The sequence below is a fragment of the Tripterygium wilfordii genome, chromosome 12, assembly GCF_013401445.1.
Source record: "Tripterygium wilfordii isolate XIE 37 chromosome 12, ASM1340144v1, whole genome shotgun sequence".
NCBI classification, from domain to species: Eukaryota; Viridiplantae; Streptophyta; class Magnoliopsida; order Celastrales; family Celastraceae; genus Tripterygium; species Tripterygium wilfordii.
Window position 1 is genome coordinate 6,134,881 of NC_052243.1, and position 14,930 is coordinate 6,149,810.

The window sequence follows — 14,930 nt, forward strand, 5'->3', positions numbered from 1 at the left end:
TTTGAAAAATTTCGAGGGTATTTAAAGAATGTGGGTGATATTTGTCAGAAATTTGCTCCTTGAGTCTACAGAAGAGGATGAGGTGCATGTCGAAGTTGAAAGTTCAAATTGCAAGTTGAAGAAAAGAGGAGGTTCTACTCCTGGCCGTGTCTTTATCAACCACAACAGGAAAGAAGGCCACGAGAAGTTAGTGCATGACTACTTCTCTGCCAACCGGACATACAATGAAAAAATTTTCCGAAGGCGATATCGTATGAGCCGTGATTTGTTCAATCGTATTCATGAAAGTGTTGTTTCTTATGACAACTATTTCGTTCAATCTCGAGATGCTGCGAATAAGGCTGGGTTATCTTCATTGTAGAAAGTTACTACAGCTCTCAGAATGATGGCCTATGGAGTATCCGCTGATATGATTGATGAAAATCTAAGGATAGTTGAAAGTACCACAAATGAGGCGATGAAAAAGTTTGTTGAAGCAGTGATTGTCATTTTCGGCGAACGCTACCTGAGGCAACCTAATTCTACTGATATTGCCAGGTTGCTTCAGCTACATGAGGATCGTGGATTCCCTGGAATGCTTGGTAGCTTAGATTGTATGCACTAGACATGGAAGAATTGTCCAAGTGCATGGAAAGGTCATTACTCCGGCCATCATAAAGAAGCAACTTTAATCTTGGAGGGCTGTAGCATCTCGCGATCTATGGATATGGCATTCATTCTTTGGACTTCCAGGATCGCTCAATGACATAAACGTTCTTGAGTGTTCCCCTTTGTTCACAGACATCATCAATGGTCGTGCTCCACCAATGAACTTTGTTATAAACAATCATCATTATGATATGGGTTATTATCTTGGAGATGGTATCTATTCACAGTGGTCAACAATTGTGAGAACAATTCCGATGCCTCAAACCATGAAAGCTAAAAATTTTGCTCAAGCTCAAGAGGGTGCCAGGAAAGATGTTGAACGTGCATTTGGTGTTCTCCAAGCACATTTCCATATCATTCGTCAAGGGTGTTGGTATTTCAAAATAGCGACGTTGAAGAATATCATGAAAGCATGTGTGATATTATATAACATAATCGTGGAAGATGAGCGTGACATGTTCAAGTCCATTGAGAATGGTAAGTATTACCTGCTTGAAGAAGTAGGTATCAGCGAGCTTGATCGCGACGATGCTGAATGTCATTATGATTTTGATCAATTCATTAAAGGGCGTCACAAGCTAAAAAATAAGAGCATTCATCGTCGTCTTCAAGAGGATCTAGTGGAACACTTGTGGGAAGTGCGTGAAAATGTCGAGTAAAAGTATAAGAAAATTTAATTCAAGTTCAATAACAATCCTCATTTTCAATAATAATATAATTTCACCATCCAACTTAAATAAATGTCTAGAAAAATGTTGTTACACATTCTCATTTCGAAAAATATCTTTTGAATATCTTCTTTTACTTCATTTCCACGAACTTGCGTTGCATTTCACTCAAGTTGGTCATATCAACCGTCATGAGCTTTTCCTCTCTCCATTATTGATCAAGCCTGATTTTCTCCCTCTTCATATCCATTAGCTCATCCATCTTCTTTGTATCTTCAACTACAACTTCCATCCTTTGGTCATGTATTTTTTGAAGCATTTCTTGCAAATGACGGAAATTGACGGAAGTTGTTGACTCTTGACTATCTTCAACTTTCATCTTTTTCTTCTGCCTTTGCTCTTTCTCCGCTTTCCTCCCAATAGGCCTATCCGGCTCCACATGGCCCGATGGTATAACATTCCGTTGAGGCTGGAATGTTTCTTCTACTTGTAGGTAGAACAACTTCGGTCATCCATTTGTGTGAGTTCTTCGAGACATTATAGCAATGAAGTAGTTTGAAACTTTTTTCTTTCTCTTCTAGAGCCCATGTTTTCAAAGCTTCATTTATCTGCATTGAAATTGTAAAAATATGAATTCGTCGAATTGAATTATCAAAATGCAACAAACAATATCAAAGAGTAAGAGGAAACACCTTGTCTTTCTCTTCCATGCCACTAGGATGTACGTTCTCAATACTTTGAACAATACCAGAAAATTTCAAACACTTGGTCCGAATAACACTAAATCGATTCACGATTGACTTATCACTACAAGGAGGATATGACTTTGCATTCTCAGAATACTCGTGCCAAACATGAATCCAATATTGCTCATTTGCTTGATCCGTCCCGGTAATTGCATCTTCACTAGTGTGCTCCCAAGCCGCAATTAGAATAAGGTCTTCTTGAACCGTATAATTCTCAGATTTCTTTGGCTTCACCTTGTTATTATTGGGAATCCATAACAGACATGCTCATTCTAAAATCAATAGAAATCAATAGAATAAGGCCTTTAGGATACAAAGAACATCTTTGAGACGACGATCACAACAGGGATTGGTTTCCACCATAACACAAACCAGACGACGATATACAAACAATTTAATCAAAGAAATGAGAGCCAGAAAATCAAAACTAGTACCAACACTAAAAATGACCAGCCCTAAATTAATAAAAACAGTATCATTATACAACATTGACCTCACAGGATCCATATAGGTAATAAAGTATCTTAATATTGTTGAAATTAGTCAAGTAGGAATTCAATTGTAAAAAGTTTATTTATCTATCTAGATCTCATTGATTTCTTGCCTAACAATTGCTAGTAATGAGGTATACCGATTTATGTACCTTCCAAATAAATTGTCTTTGTACTGATTAAAAAGGGCAATACATCCACCTAACTAAAGAGTCCAGGACATCATAGTAAAGATTGAGCCTCCAATCATATTATGCAATGGGCGCCAATAAAAAAGAGGGAGTGATTTCATTGCTATTGTTCAAATTGTTCTGCCAGCAACTCAATTCTGAACATATATGCATCTTCTTCTTTTTTTCTGTATGAAAGAAAATTTGCTAAGCAGAAAGCATATAGTTTAAGGGGAAGATATATGGATACCCTAGGAAAAAGTCCTAGGAAAACTTTGACATAGACTAACTAAAGGCATTCTATATAGCCTTTAACAAAGGAAGAAGGGCTTGCCTAGATCTCGTATTCCATCTATCATAGACAGATACAACAATGAAATACTTTCAAATACAACAGATGCATATATATAGCAGATGAACCAACAGATATAATGATGGAGGCAGATCAATCCACAACATATACAACAGATATAACAGCATATATAGAAATCAACAAAATTAAGCACGACTAGCCTAAACTTTGGGTTTGCAGTGAGTGAATAGAAACCACAGCAGATCAATTCACAGGATCAATACATGAATCAAAAGGAAGAAAACTCATAACAGATACAGAAAAGCACTTACACGAGTTAGGGTTTGCAGGGAGCGAACGCGAGGCACGATTGAGGGATTGAGGACAATTGAGCATGAGAACCGCGACAAATGCAGGGACCAAAAGCGAAGCACGATTGAGCACGGTTGAGCACGAGAGAGAGCGAATCGAGGAGAGAGAGCGAACACGAGGGAGAGCGAATCGGGGAAAGATCGAGAACGCGAGAGAGAGGAACGCGAGAGAGAGGATTGCAAATGACGGAAATTGACCCCTGTGAGTGCTCGACTGATGTGGCAGGAGAGAGATAATATTTTGAGGGTAAAAAAATGTTTAGGGACTGGTCTTTTGCGTCTTCAAGTTTTGAATAGTGAAAAACAATTTAGATAATGGTTTAGATATTCAATTGAAGATAGGGCAGCCATTGGGAAGTGGTTTTTTTTGTATATTATCTATATATGGGGATAGAGAGGAGCTTGGGGAAGCCATTGGGAGTGCTCTAAGTAATAAATCCTACTGGCAAAGTGAAGTTGAAAATGTTGAAAGAAATCGCAAAGGAATACTATGGAGTGGGGTACAACAATGTGTGAGAAGGATATTTTGCAGCCTGCAGAATCAATGACTGAAGAAAAAAGAAAGAGGGTTATTTAAGAGGCTTTCTTGTGAATCACTTATAGCAATCTGCCTCGTTTAAAGCCAATATGCTACGCGGTTTCACCCACCCAGACGCTGTCAAAAGAAAAGGGTGGGGGCTAGTTGCACTCCTCATTTTCCCATACACACCCCTAAAAACACAAAAAACCCTAGGCTACAAACACATCAGGCACCAACCTCTTCTCCTCTCCTCCTTCCCCATTTTCTTCCCTCTCCTTTTCTTATGATGCGAAGAGCACTAGAACCCAATTCAAAGATAAACTCTTTTCACCACTACCGCATACGAAACCCCCTTACCACCTCTGTATCTTCTTCTTCTATATCTCTATATATAGAACCCTTCTATGCTATTGATTTATGTGTTGTCCGGTCTCTAATGGAGAAATGGGCTCAAAGCCTTCCCGTGGTCCAACCCTTTTATGTCATCAAGTGCAAACAACTGCCAAAAACTCCTGTGATTGGAGCAAATAAGTTGGATTTGAAGCAACAGAAGCAAAATCTCTCGCTTTATGTGAGGCAAAGCTGCTCCAGGAATAACTAGTAAGCAGAGTGCGTGTACAAGAGATGTTGGTGAATGCAATCTTCAACAGAGTGCATTTAATTCATAGATTTAAATCTATCAAGAGAGAACCTTTTGGTAAGAATTATAATTGGGGTGTCTTCGGTTTTCCTAGAAAAAACATGAAAAAGGGGTGAACTTAGAATCATGTGATTTATAATGGAGTTTTTTAGTTTTGAGGTGTGAATGGAAAAACATGGAGTGCAATAGCCCCCACCAAAGAAAAGCGAAAGCTGCATAAACAAAAACCAAGAGGCTATGGCGTCGTTTTGCACACAAAGTTGCTAAAAAAAACAAACACGTGCAGACTCTTTTTACTACATTTTCTTACAATGAGGAACCTCTCAATTTTGTTAATACTTCCAGATTACCTATCAAACCTGCTCCTGTTATGCTTGTTTAGACAATCTAACTTTAAAAAAAAAAACAACAAGAAAGTCTTAATTTCGATGAAATTCATTTCAGATCCTTTCCTTTTTTCCAACTTTCCACAGCATGAACAAGAGAGTGACACATCCACTACTGAGATGACTGGGATGCCTTTAATTGGGATCCCTAACACTTTTGTAATCCTATATAGCCTGCTATGATATACTCTTCGTTTTTATGGATTGTAGGGGATGTTTCCAACTTTCCACAGCATGATCTTTTACCACTTTTTTTTCGGTAGTACTAGTTATACATATAGCAAAACATCCCTAACTATCCCTAATATAACTGGCTTTCCATATCAGCCACATGACATGATAATTTCAAAACTAAATAATATTTTGAAATTCAAAAAATTTCTCTCATAAATCTTGTACTTATCTAGAAATCCTCTTTCTCTCCATCCACTCTCCATCCACATCCTCGCTCTCTCCTACCACTCTCTTGCAACCCCCTCTCTCTCCAACCACTTTTCATCTACAACCCCTCTCTCTCCAACCACTCTCCATCTGTAATCTCTTTGTCTTTGTCTTCTGCAGACGACGTCATAGATTCGGTGATGAGGAAGATGACGCCATATCTTCACAGCTTGGTTTGTTTGAGTTGGTGGGCTGCTGCTGTTCTTTATTGGCTTGTTGACAGCAATTCTTATTTGTGAGAACGGCTTCAACAACTACGCTCGCTATTTGGGGTTTTCCATAGTGTGAGTTTGTTTATTTGGGGTCTTTCATGTTATGCCTTTGGTGTTTCATGTCTTTCATGTTGTGGGTTTGTTTGTCTTTGGGTGCTTATGTTGCTTTTGCCTCAGAGCTGGTCGGGGTGCTCTCCTCTTTCTTTGGACGCCCAAAACTCTATTCGAAGTGAATAATTACATTATTCTAATGTATAATTACACAATGATAGTTTTCAATTACATTATTCCAATGCGTAAGTACACTGATAACTTTAATTACAAAACAACAGGGAATAATTACATTATTCCAATACGTAATTACACATTGATATTTATAATTACATTGTTGTGGTCATACTTACACAGTTCACAATATATTGCTCTAACGTTATAATTAAAAATTATCTTCTCAAAATTATATAACAATCTATGGAATCATCTAAAAGACTGAGTTCAAAACATACAAATATCAATGTGAATCCAATTTGTTTCCTCTTTTGATATCATTCATGATAATATATATATATATATATATATACACACACACACACATTGTTTGCAAGTTCAATTACACTGGATAAATTTATAATTTTTTATTATGTTGTCTTAATTATATCTCATAAACAGTTTGGAGGATTACAAAACAACAGTAGATAATTACATTATTTCAATTCGGAATTACACATTGATAATTTCTAATTACATTATTGTGATCATACTTACACATTGATTTAGGTGTTGTAATGACTCTCGTGAAGGAGAGAGAAAAGGGTAAATCTGAGTTAAAGATAAGCGGGAGAGAGAGAAAAAAGAAAGTAAATTTGATAAGAAGAGAAGCATGAGAGAGAAAAAGTATATCAGAGTTGTCTTGAAATACGTGAGAGATTATTTCTGACAATTTATCTAGCTGGCATCTGACTTGTACTGCCAGCCAGATTATGAAGTTTTAGGGACAAGTTTATCTATGGCAGTTTGAACATTTTCGCTTTTCCTTTACTGATAATATAGAGGCCATTTACTGATTTGTATTAATGAAGTCTTCAGAAATATGTTCTCCTAGGTGGTATGCTTATATATTCTACTACGCACCCTTTCTTCACTTAGAACTGATAATTGTTATGAGTTGAATACCACATCGATGGGGCATTGCTCAACCAAGTGGTTTATAAGACCAAAGCCCACCTCCTATATGCAACAAGGCCTTTTCCTAGGCTCATGTGAGTTGGGATTAGTCCACTTGCTTGGGCTTAAGGAGGAAGAAAGCTGTGCAGATCCGATGTATTCACGGGAACTGGACAACCCAAAACGGACAATATTATTGACATGTATGGTGGTGTAGATTTATGATAATAACCTTTGCAAAGGACGTTAATAGCTTATATTACTGCTTTCTAGGTTTCAAACAGACTACAAAATCACAATATATTTGTCATCAGCAAGTCACATGTATTTATGCATATAAATATACAATAATTCTCTCATGCGGTCCAAATATACAATAATTTTTTTAGAGATTATTATACAAACCAATTTTGACACCCTCATTCACAGACCTATAGCACAATCGATCAAAATCGCCCTTCACCAGAAGTCACCCAGATCAGAACTTTATTTCTTATTCAATTATTAGGAATTCTACATGAGACCAATCAAAGAAAGGAGTTGAGGTATTCTCCATGTTTGGCCTCATATTTTGACGGCAGCAATTTCCTCAGTACTTAACGAACCAAAAAGATATGCATTCTGATACATATTTACAAGGACCATCAGGTTTTGCAAATCCTATTTGGGTTCCAAATATCTCTAGGCAACTCAGCAGTTACTCAATGAAAGTGGTTGGTTTCCAAAAGATTGCAAAGCAGCCACAATCAAATAACAATCAAAAGTAGTGTAAACTTAAAAAAATTTGTGGTGCAAATAAAATTTCTGGACGCGACTAATAATTGACCCATTATATCTATGTTAGGCAATTAGTTGGTTATTAACCCACTGAGTTAGGCAAAGATATAATTATTATTGGTGCTAATGTCATGTCACCCACTTAGATTAGGGGAAATTAAGGATAAGTCCCTCATTGAAAAGTTTTATTCCAATAAGGACATTCTTAAAAGTCTTATTCCATAAAGTCCATATATTTTGAACTAATATTCACAGAATGACAAAAAGTCAAAATATATGGTTTTATTGTTTAAAATACCCGTATCTTCATTCTCAAACATGGCACATGCCTTCTGCACATGATTCATCTTGGACCTCCACCGGAAGCTTTGTCTTAGCTGTCGAAAGTTTCGTCTCCACCCCTCGTCGCTTATTCTAGAATTCTATGGCATTTTTAGTGATTTTTCATCCGGATTTTTGTTGTGTTCGAACTAGATAAACGCATACTCACCATGAGACCTGTAGATCTTGTTGTTTTCTTTCGATCTGTCATCACATCATTATTTTCGACAGTTTATGTGGTAATTTTCGTGATTTTTTGGTTCTGATGTGAGATCTGCAGACTGCTGGTGATATGTTATCTGTTTCGATTAATTTGATATTTGTCATGATGTTATCTGTTTTGTTAAAATGTTATTTGTCTTTAATGATTTAGAAGAATATTGATAGATACAAAACATATATAATATTGACAGATATAATATCATATACGAAACAAATATAATATCTGCATATTCAGATCCGATTTCAGATGGAAAAAAAAGTTCTAAAAAACAATAAAACCTCAAAGGTGATGCGCCTTGGCCTGTGAAGTTGATTGGAGGTGTTGATGGTCGTCGGCGTTGGCCGTATTGGCCGGATCTAGCTCTTTTTCAAACGGTGACCGTGATTTCACAAAGTTTTTTCGGTGACTCAAGTGATTTTCTACTGTTGGTGATGATTGGGTTTTGATTGGGCTGACCTAGAGCTTCATTTTGGTAGTTCGTTCGTCGAAAATGATGTTCGGACGACCAACTTCTGATATGGTGGCGCGAGGAAGAAGGAGGGAGGGTATTTTGACAAGTCGTTAGGTTTTATCATTTTTTCTAAATTTTTTTTTAGATTATCCTTGTTGGTATACAATTTTTAAGTTTTGTCCTCATGGATAAAACCACCCTTAGATTATTGACATTTACAATTATTTATGAAAACAAAAGGTTTGAGGGTGGGTAATGTTTGTCGTATGAAAATGACTATGAATTCTGTCACTCATTTCCCAAATGGAATTATGATAATTCCATTATAAAAAAGTCAATCCGAAATGAAATTGAGTAATATTCCATTATAAAAAAAATCAACGAATCCTCATCCTCCATTAATTTATTTGAAGTATCATTAAAGGTGGCACTCGCTGCCAGATTAAGGGTCATATATATATATTGCTGTGTGTGTGAGTTTGTTTTTTTTTTTTTTTAAAAAAGGGTCATATATATATGATTGGCCAGACAGAATATCAAAGAATTGGCCACTTGACCAAAAAAATAATAATAATAATATTTCAGTCATCCAGTGGGGTAACTTTCTTTTTGGATCAAATAGGGCATTGGCTAGTAAAAGAACCTTAAACAGTGACAATTTTTTTTTTATAAATAAATTTAAATTGTTTTGATGTACAATTCCATCATGCCAACTTTGTCCTTAGTTAAAATTTGTCATAGGTAATGCTTGTTTTCACCTTTTATTTGTGGGTGTGGAAGGGGTGCTCTTTTAATTATTATTATTTTTTAAATTGTTTTGGCACCTTTTTTTATTTTTCACAATTGATTATAATATCCGAATAAAATATCTCCCCACATTATGCATCTTGCTTTGAATTAGATAATATTTTTAAAAACTAGATTTTCAATAAAAAGGAAGAAGATAAATCTAGGAATTAGTCAGGCATGATCTACCCCAACTGGCCACTAAGCCAGCATATTTGAGTGGAGGGTAAGATATCCCCGGTACAAATTTTCCACATTCTCACAGTAAATGTGCAGTCTCCATTATTTTATGGTTTATTACAATAATTGGATTTCACGTTCACACTTGTAGTTCACATGTGATATATATATGAATTCTCACATAAGGGGGTCAAGTAAGAGTCACTTTTTAATAATGTGGATGTGTGATGTGGCAAATGAGGTCCACTATTTTGAATCCCACATATTTCAAATCAATGATGTAATATAGATTCATATTTTACACAATGAGGACTATTTACACCCACCATTTTTCCATTGACACCCCATTCCCCCCAAAGTCCAAACGAGGCCCTTAGCCACCCCGAGTCTCTGGCCGGTGAACTCCAGTCGAGCATTTCAATGTCAGTTTCGACAAGGCCAAGAGCTGGGTCAGCTTCGTCTCTGGCCGGTGAACTCGTTGGTGGTGGTGGTTCATCGTTTTGTCATCGGATTCAGTCAGATCAGAGCTTTTTCTTCACGATGGCCGCGAGCTTCCAAGGACCATTTCAAAAGCTACAGGCGACGGTTTGAGACGAGGTTGGTTGGGTTATGCTAGTGAGGGTCGAGAGAAGCTTTTTGGTAGGTCAGTGGGCGGAAATGGTGGCCGGACCAAGCAGTGGCAGTGGTGGCCGATGATGGTGCGCGTGAGAGGAAAGAGGGGCATTCCAGTGTTAGTTTCGGCAGGCCAAGGGCTGGGTCAGGTTAGTCTCTGGCCGGTGAACTCGTTGGTGGTGGTGGTTCGCCGTTTCGTCGCCGGATCGGAGCTTTTTCTTCACGATGGCCGCGAGCTTCCAAGGATGATTTCAGAGGCTACGGGCGACGGTTTGAGGCGAGGTTGGTTGAGTTATGCTCGTGAGGGTCGAGAGAAGCTTTTCGGTAGGTCAGTGGCCGAAAACGGTGGCAGGATTAAGCAATGGCAGTGGTGGCCAGTGATGATACACGTGAGAGGAGAGAGGAAAATGGGGTGTGAATGAGTTTGTTAAGGGCGTGTTTGGTGGTTTTGAAAAATGGGGTGTCAATGACAAAATGAGAAGTGTAAATAGTCCTCATCATTTTACACCCATCACTATTCAACTCTATCTCCACATCAATATCGGGGGTATTGTTTCTTTTTCTTTTTTCATTACCAGCCATATCTTAATATATAATATATTTTTTTCCACTAGACTATTGTCACTAGATATACATTAAGCAACCACAGGTAAGTGATGAGGCATGATAGAGACATAGAGTTATGGTCTTAACAATAATTATCAACTAAATGAGCATTGACTCAACACTGGAATGTCATGTATAGTAATCAAACAATACCCACCACAATCACAAGGAGAGGAGATAGATATCACTGTTTAATTAATTGGGTCATCACAAAGTCTGTTAATCTAATAATCTTTTGAATAATTACAAAATTCTTAGGCAACTCATAATTACGTATATAAACTCCCATTTACCAACTAAATTACCAAAATATCCTTAAGTTTATGTTATTTTTTCAGAGCATGGACAAACAAGTATGTTACAATATTGTCACTCTCTCAAATCAGTCCATGTGTTGACATGTCAAATTCACTATCATGCTTGGCCAAAGGAGCAGTTCTCACTTCACACACTCTTTTTCCCGAATTTTCGATGCATGGTTGCTTGATAGCGAACATGACTCCCTCGTTACGACTTTAGATTACACTTACGGGTGACAAAACTCTATCATTGAAAGGTCAACTTTTATCTTCGTGGGGTCTGTCTGTAACTTTAAATCCTGCAAATGTCACAACAAGAACAACCGTAAAATCTCCTTAACTGGTTTGGGTGGTGCTGGTCGTGGAGGCTCCGACGATCAAGTTAGTATTTATCGGAGATGGAAGACCGGCTATGGTTTTAGTGTTTTGTCTGAGTGTATTTAGTGAAGGTTTGGTAAGTACTGTTCTTTTTTTGTTTACTAGGTTGGAAATTGCTCGATCCCTTCGCATATGGTAAAAGATGGGTATTTATAAGAGAACGAGGATCGACCTCGGGAATTGTGTGTTACTTCCACTTGTCCCGCTGGGCCATATTGTATAGGATAGATGTATGAAAGTCCATTATCTCCGTTGTATCAGGGTTGATAGGTAAGTAATGAGATAAAGCTACAATAAGAAATGATTATGACAGATGTTGATTGTCATGTGGATAGAATTGTAGGCGGTAATTAATGAATAAATACTTACATGGGAGAATATCATACCTAGGAACATGATGCAGTCACATCCACAAATGTCGGTTGTAACCTGAATTACTTGAAACTCCTTTACAAGGAAAATAGTCCATCAAGTGGCGCTAGGACGTGCGAGTGCCCTCGCTATGTTGGCGCTACCACACAGCCGCCAATACAGTAAAGATACCTTGAGACCTAGTTCTTGTTTTTAGGAAAAGGTTACTATGAACACAATAAAGTAAATGACCCAAAAGACATTAGTCGCAAGTGTCAGATAAAATGTCAGACAAGGTGTCAAACTTAGTTGGCGTGGCCGTAACACTACTTAGCTCATGATACAAAGGTTACATATGGGCCTTAGGCTAGGCCTTAGGCTGTAGTGTTTAGGCATGTGGACTCAAATAGTCTAACTACATTTCTCGTTACATGACCCAGTGGGGTCACACCATTTTTGACAACTACAATTGTCCCTCACTCTCTAAGCATGAAAACGAATTCATCTTGGAAAGTAGTGCGCGACATGTTCCTGCACAGAACAAGAAATATTTTGGTAAGGATAAACTTAAATGGAATTTGTAACACAGATAGCCTGAAATGACGTGTATATGAAACGTATCCTGAAGAGGCGTGTATAGCCTAGTACGACTTCGTTTGTTTGATGCTGATGAGATACAACTTCGTTTGTTTGAAGTTGTATGGTGCACAACCTCGTTTGTTTGAGGTTGGCAAAGTACACAACCTCATTTGTTTGAGGTTGGTAAGGTACAACTTCATTTGTTTGAAGTTCCGAGTAGCCAGCATGGGCGTTAGCGTAAAAGCTAGATTGAAGTCATAGCTGTGGCCTGAATAGGCACTAGTATGTTAGCTATCCGATGAAACCAAACTTCGTTTGTCTGGGGATGACTGTACATAACCTTGTATGTTTGGAGGTATGCACAACTGAATGTAGGCGATCGTAATGTTCAATATCTGTAAAAAAGGAAGACTCAATGGTAACTGCATGAGTAACAACATGATCAATTAAATAAAGAATTTATGAAAACGCAAGTGAATTAACAAACGTCTTTAGCTAAAATCAACTCCTTTGGCCATGTAAAGGCGTGCATAGCCTTGCTTTAAACTCAGAAAACATTAGTTTGTTTTAAACAACAAAAAGGAATATAATGGATGAGCAATCGTTTGCATACTTCCTCAAAAGAATGATTGTTTATATCAAAGGTAATACTGTATAGACGCCATCACACCGAGGTAAAAATGAATACTGAAGATAAATATTAAAGGGAATAATTCATACCACATGTCCAGGCGAAACGATAGGTATTTAATGCATCTGACGTACATAGTAATAATGTGAATTTTACAGCCAACGTTTCTTGGGGAGCACGTTTCAAAAAACGTGCATCATGATGATTTTAAGGGTATCTCGGGAAACGTGCAATTTACAAATTGAAAAACTGAAAAATTTAATCCATGTCCAAACTACTTGAATAAGAAATTCTCAGTCAGAATTCGTTAAAAACTTCCTGGATTTTGTGAAGTCATAGAGGGAAAAATCACCACGCTGCCGTATCAACTGAAGGTAACATTCATTTCTTTTTGCTTTTGATTTAGATTTCTATAGAATGGCACAGTCTAGCAATCGCGAGCTAGAGAATGAAGAAGTGTCCGGAAGCGGTAGGGTCTCCATTGGGAAAGCAAGAGAAGAAAAGGAAACAAGTGTAAATTACTCATGGACTGGGTCAAAAGGATAGGGTTCAGGTGACGAAGAAATTGAATCCGTCGATCATGCAAGCAAAGTTAGCAGTTCAGAGAGGAATGGTCACATTAAAGGTCCTTTGATACCAAAAGACTTAAACCCCAAATCGGTGTTAGCGTTGAGCGATATGAGTTTTCTTATAAGAGAATACAAAATCCATCCATCTATTGAGATTATACTTAGGGCTGATACAGAAGGGGTTGATCATCAAGTCCTTGGATGGTCACCATTTTATCTGTTGTCGTTCAAGATAGGGTTGAGATTTCCCATCCCAAGTTTACTCGCAGATGCCTGCAGAGTATGGAATATATCTCCAAGCCAATGGATGCCGAACAGCCTCAGAATTTATTGACTGTACAATGTTTGGCTGAAAAGGAAGGTCTTGAATTTGGAATTAATGAACTGGCGGTAGCATACTACGCCAAGGAAAGTGACCTGGAAGGTATTCCTTGGTACGATGAAAAGGTAGAATAGACCTGGTTCTTGACACTGTCTCCAATAACCATATTGGTGGTTGGAAAGACAAATATATCTTTGCTAGGGGTGCCCTGGTATACGGGCTCGATGGAGACATTAATTCGAATTAGACTAAAGCTGATAGTAAGTTTCTTTCCTCCTATATTCGTAAGTAACTGTTACTGAATCTTATGCGTCATTTCTTTGCAGCGTCACGGAATTATTTGTCAAAGTGGAATCCAAGCCTGGATGTGCTCAACCAAGTGGGTGCATTTTACAGCTTACGTGAACGCAAGAGATCGTGCAAGAATATCTTAACAGACTATAATTTGAAGAAATCTGTACTTTGGAGATATATAAGTAAGTTCATTTGAATGCACAAAGAGATGCTTCATTATCCACTGTTGGTATACTGAGTTCGTTTAAGCGTATTTTCCTCCTCCCTTTTATACAGGTGATGAGATGTTTGATAAAGTGTTTGCTGATATTACTGATGCGGATGACCTGTACGAGGCCCTGATGCAAGATGCTGAGCAAATGAAGAAAAACCAAGAGACCTCTGAAGAAGGATTTGCTGCAGCTAAACGTGCTACTAAGGCATCGAAAGCTAAAAAGGCAGGTGTAAAAAGAAAACCAACTGAAGAACATACGGAGCGGAGATCGAAAAGGAATGAGGATCCCATCGACAAAGGAAAAGGAAAAATCACTAAAGTTAGTAAGAAGTCAACACTGGAAGTGGCGGCTCCAAATGTTGGCGCTGGAACAAAAGTTCCCAAAAAGTTTCTTCATGATGCAATAGCGTCTGGTCCTAGAGGCTGGGGTGGCAAATCATTGACGGGGAGTGAAATGGAAGTAATTTCCATGTGGGTCCCCAAATCATTGACGGTTACTTCTGCCCCTGTGCTGCCCCTATAGGTATCAGGAAGTTTGTCTTCCCTGAAGAAGCTAGGAAACTGGACGCCATGCCTTTGCCTAGTCAA

At 37.9% G+C, this 14,930-nt stretch overlaps 2 protein-coding genes across 2 annotated transcripts; both read left to right on the plus strand.

Annotated features, from left to right (window-relative positions):
• The first annotated feature begins 28 nt into the window (after window positions 1-28).
• On the plus strand, window positions 29-361 carry LOC120010510. Its single transcript, XM_038861301.1, has one exon. It carries the CDS (start codon window positions 29-31, stop codon window positions 359-361), a length of 333 nt encoding a protein of 110 aa, XP_038717229.1.
• Window positions 362-385: 24 nt separating this feature from the next.
• LOC120010511 lies at window positions 386-1,307 on the plus strand. Its single transcript, XM_038861302.1, has 2 exons — window positions 386-593; window positions 688-1,307. The coding sequence occupies exons 1-2, from the start codon at window positions 386-388 to the stop codon at window positions 1,305-1,307; spliced, it is 828 nt and encodes a 275-aa protein (XP_038717230.1).
• Window positions 1,308-14,930: the final 13,623 nt, after the last annotated feature.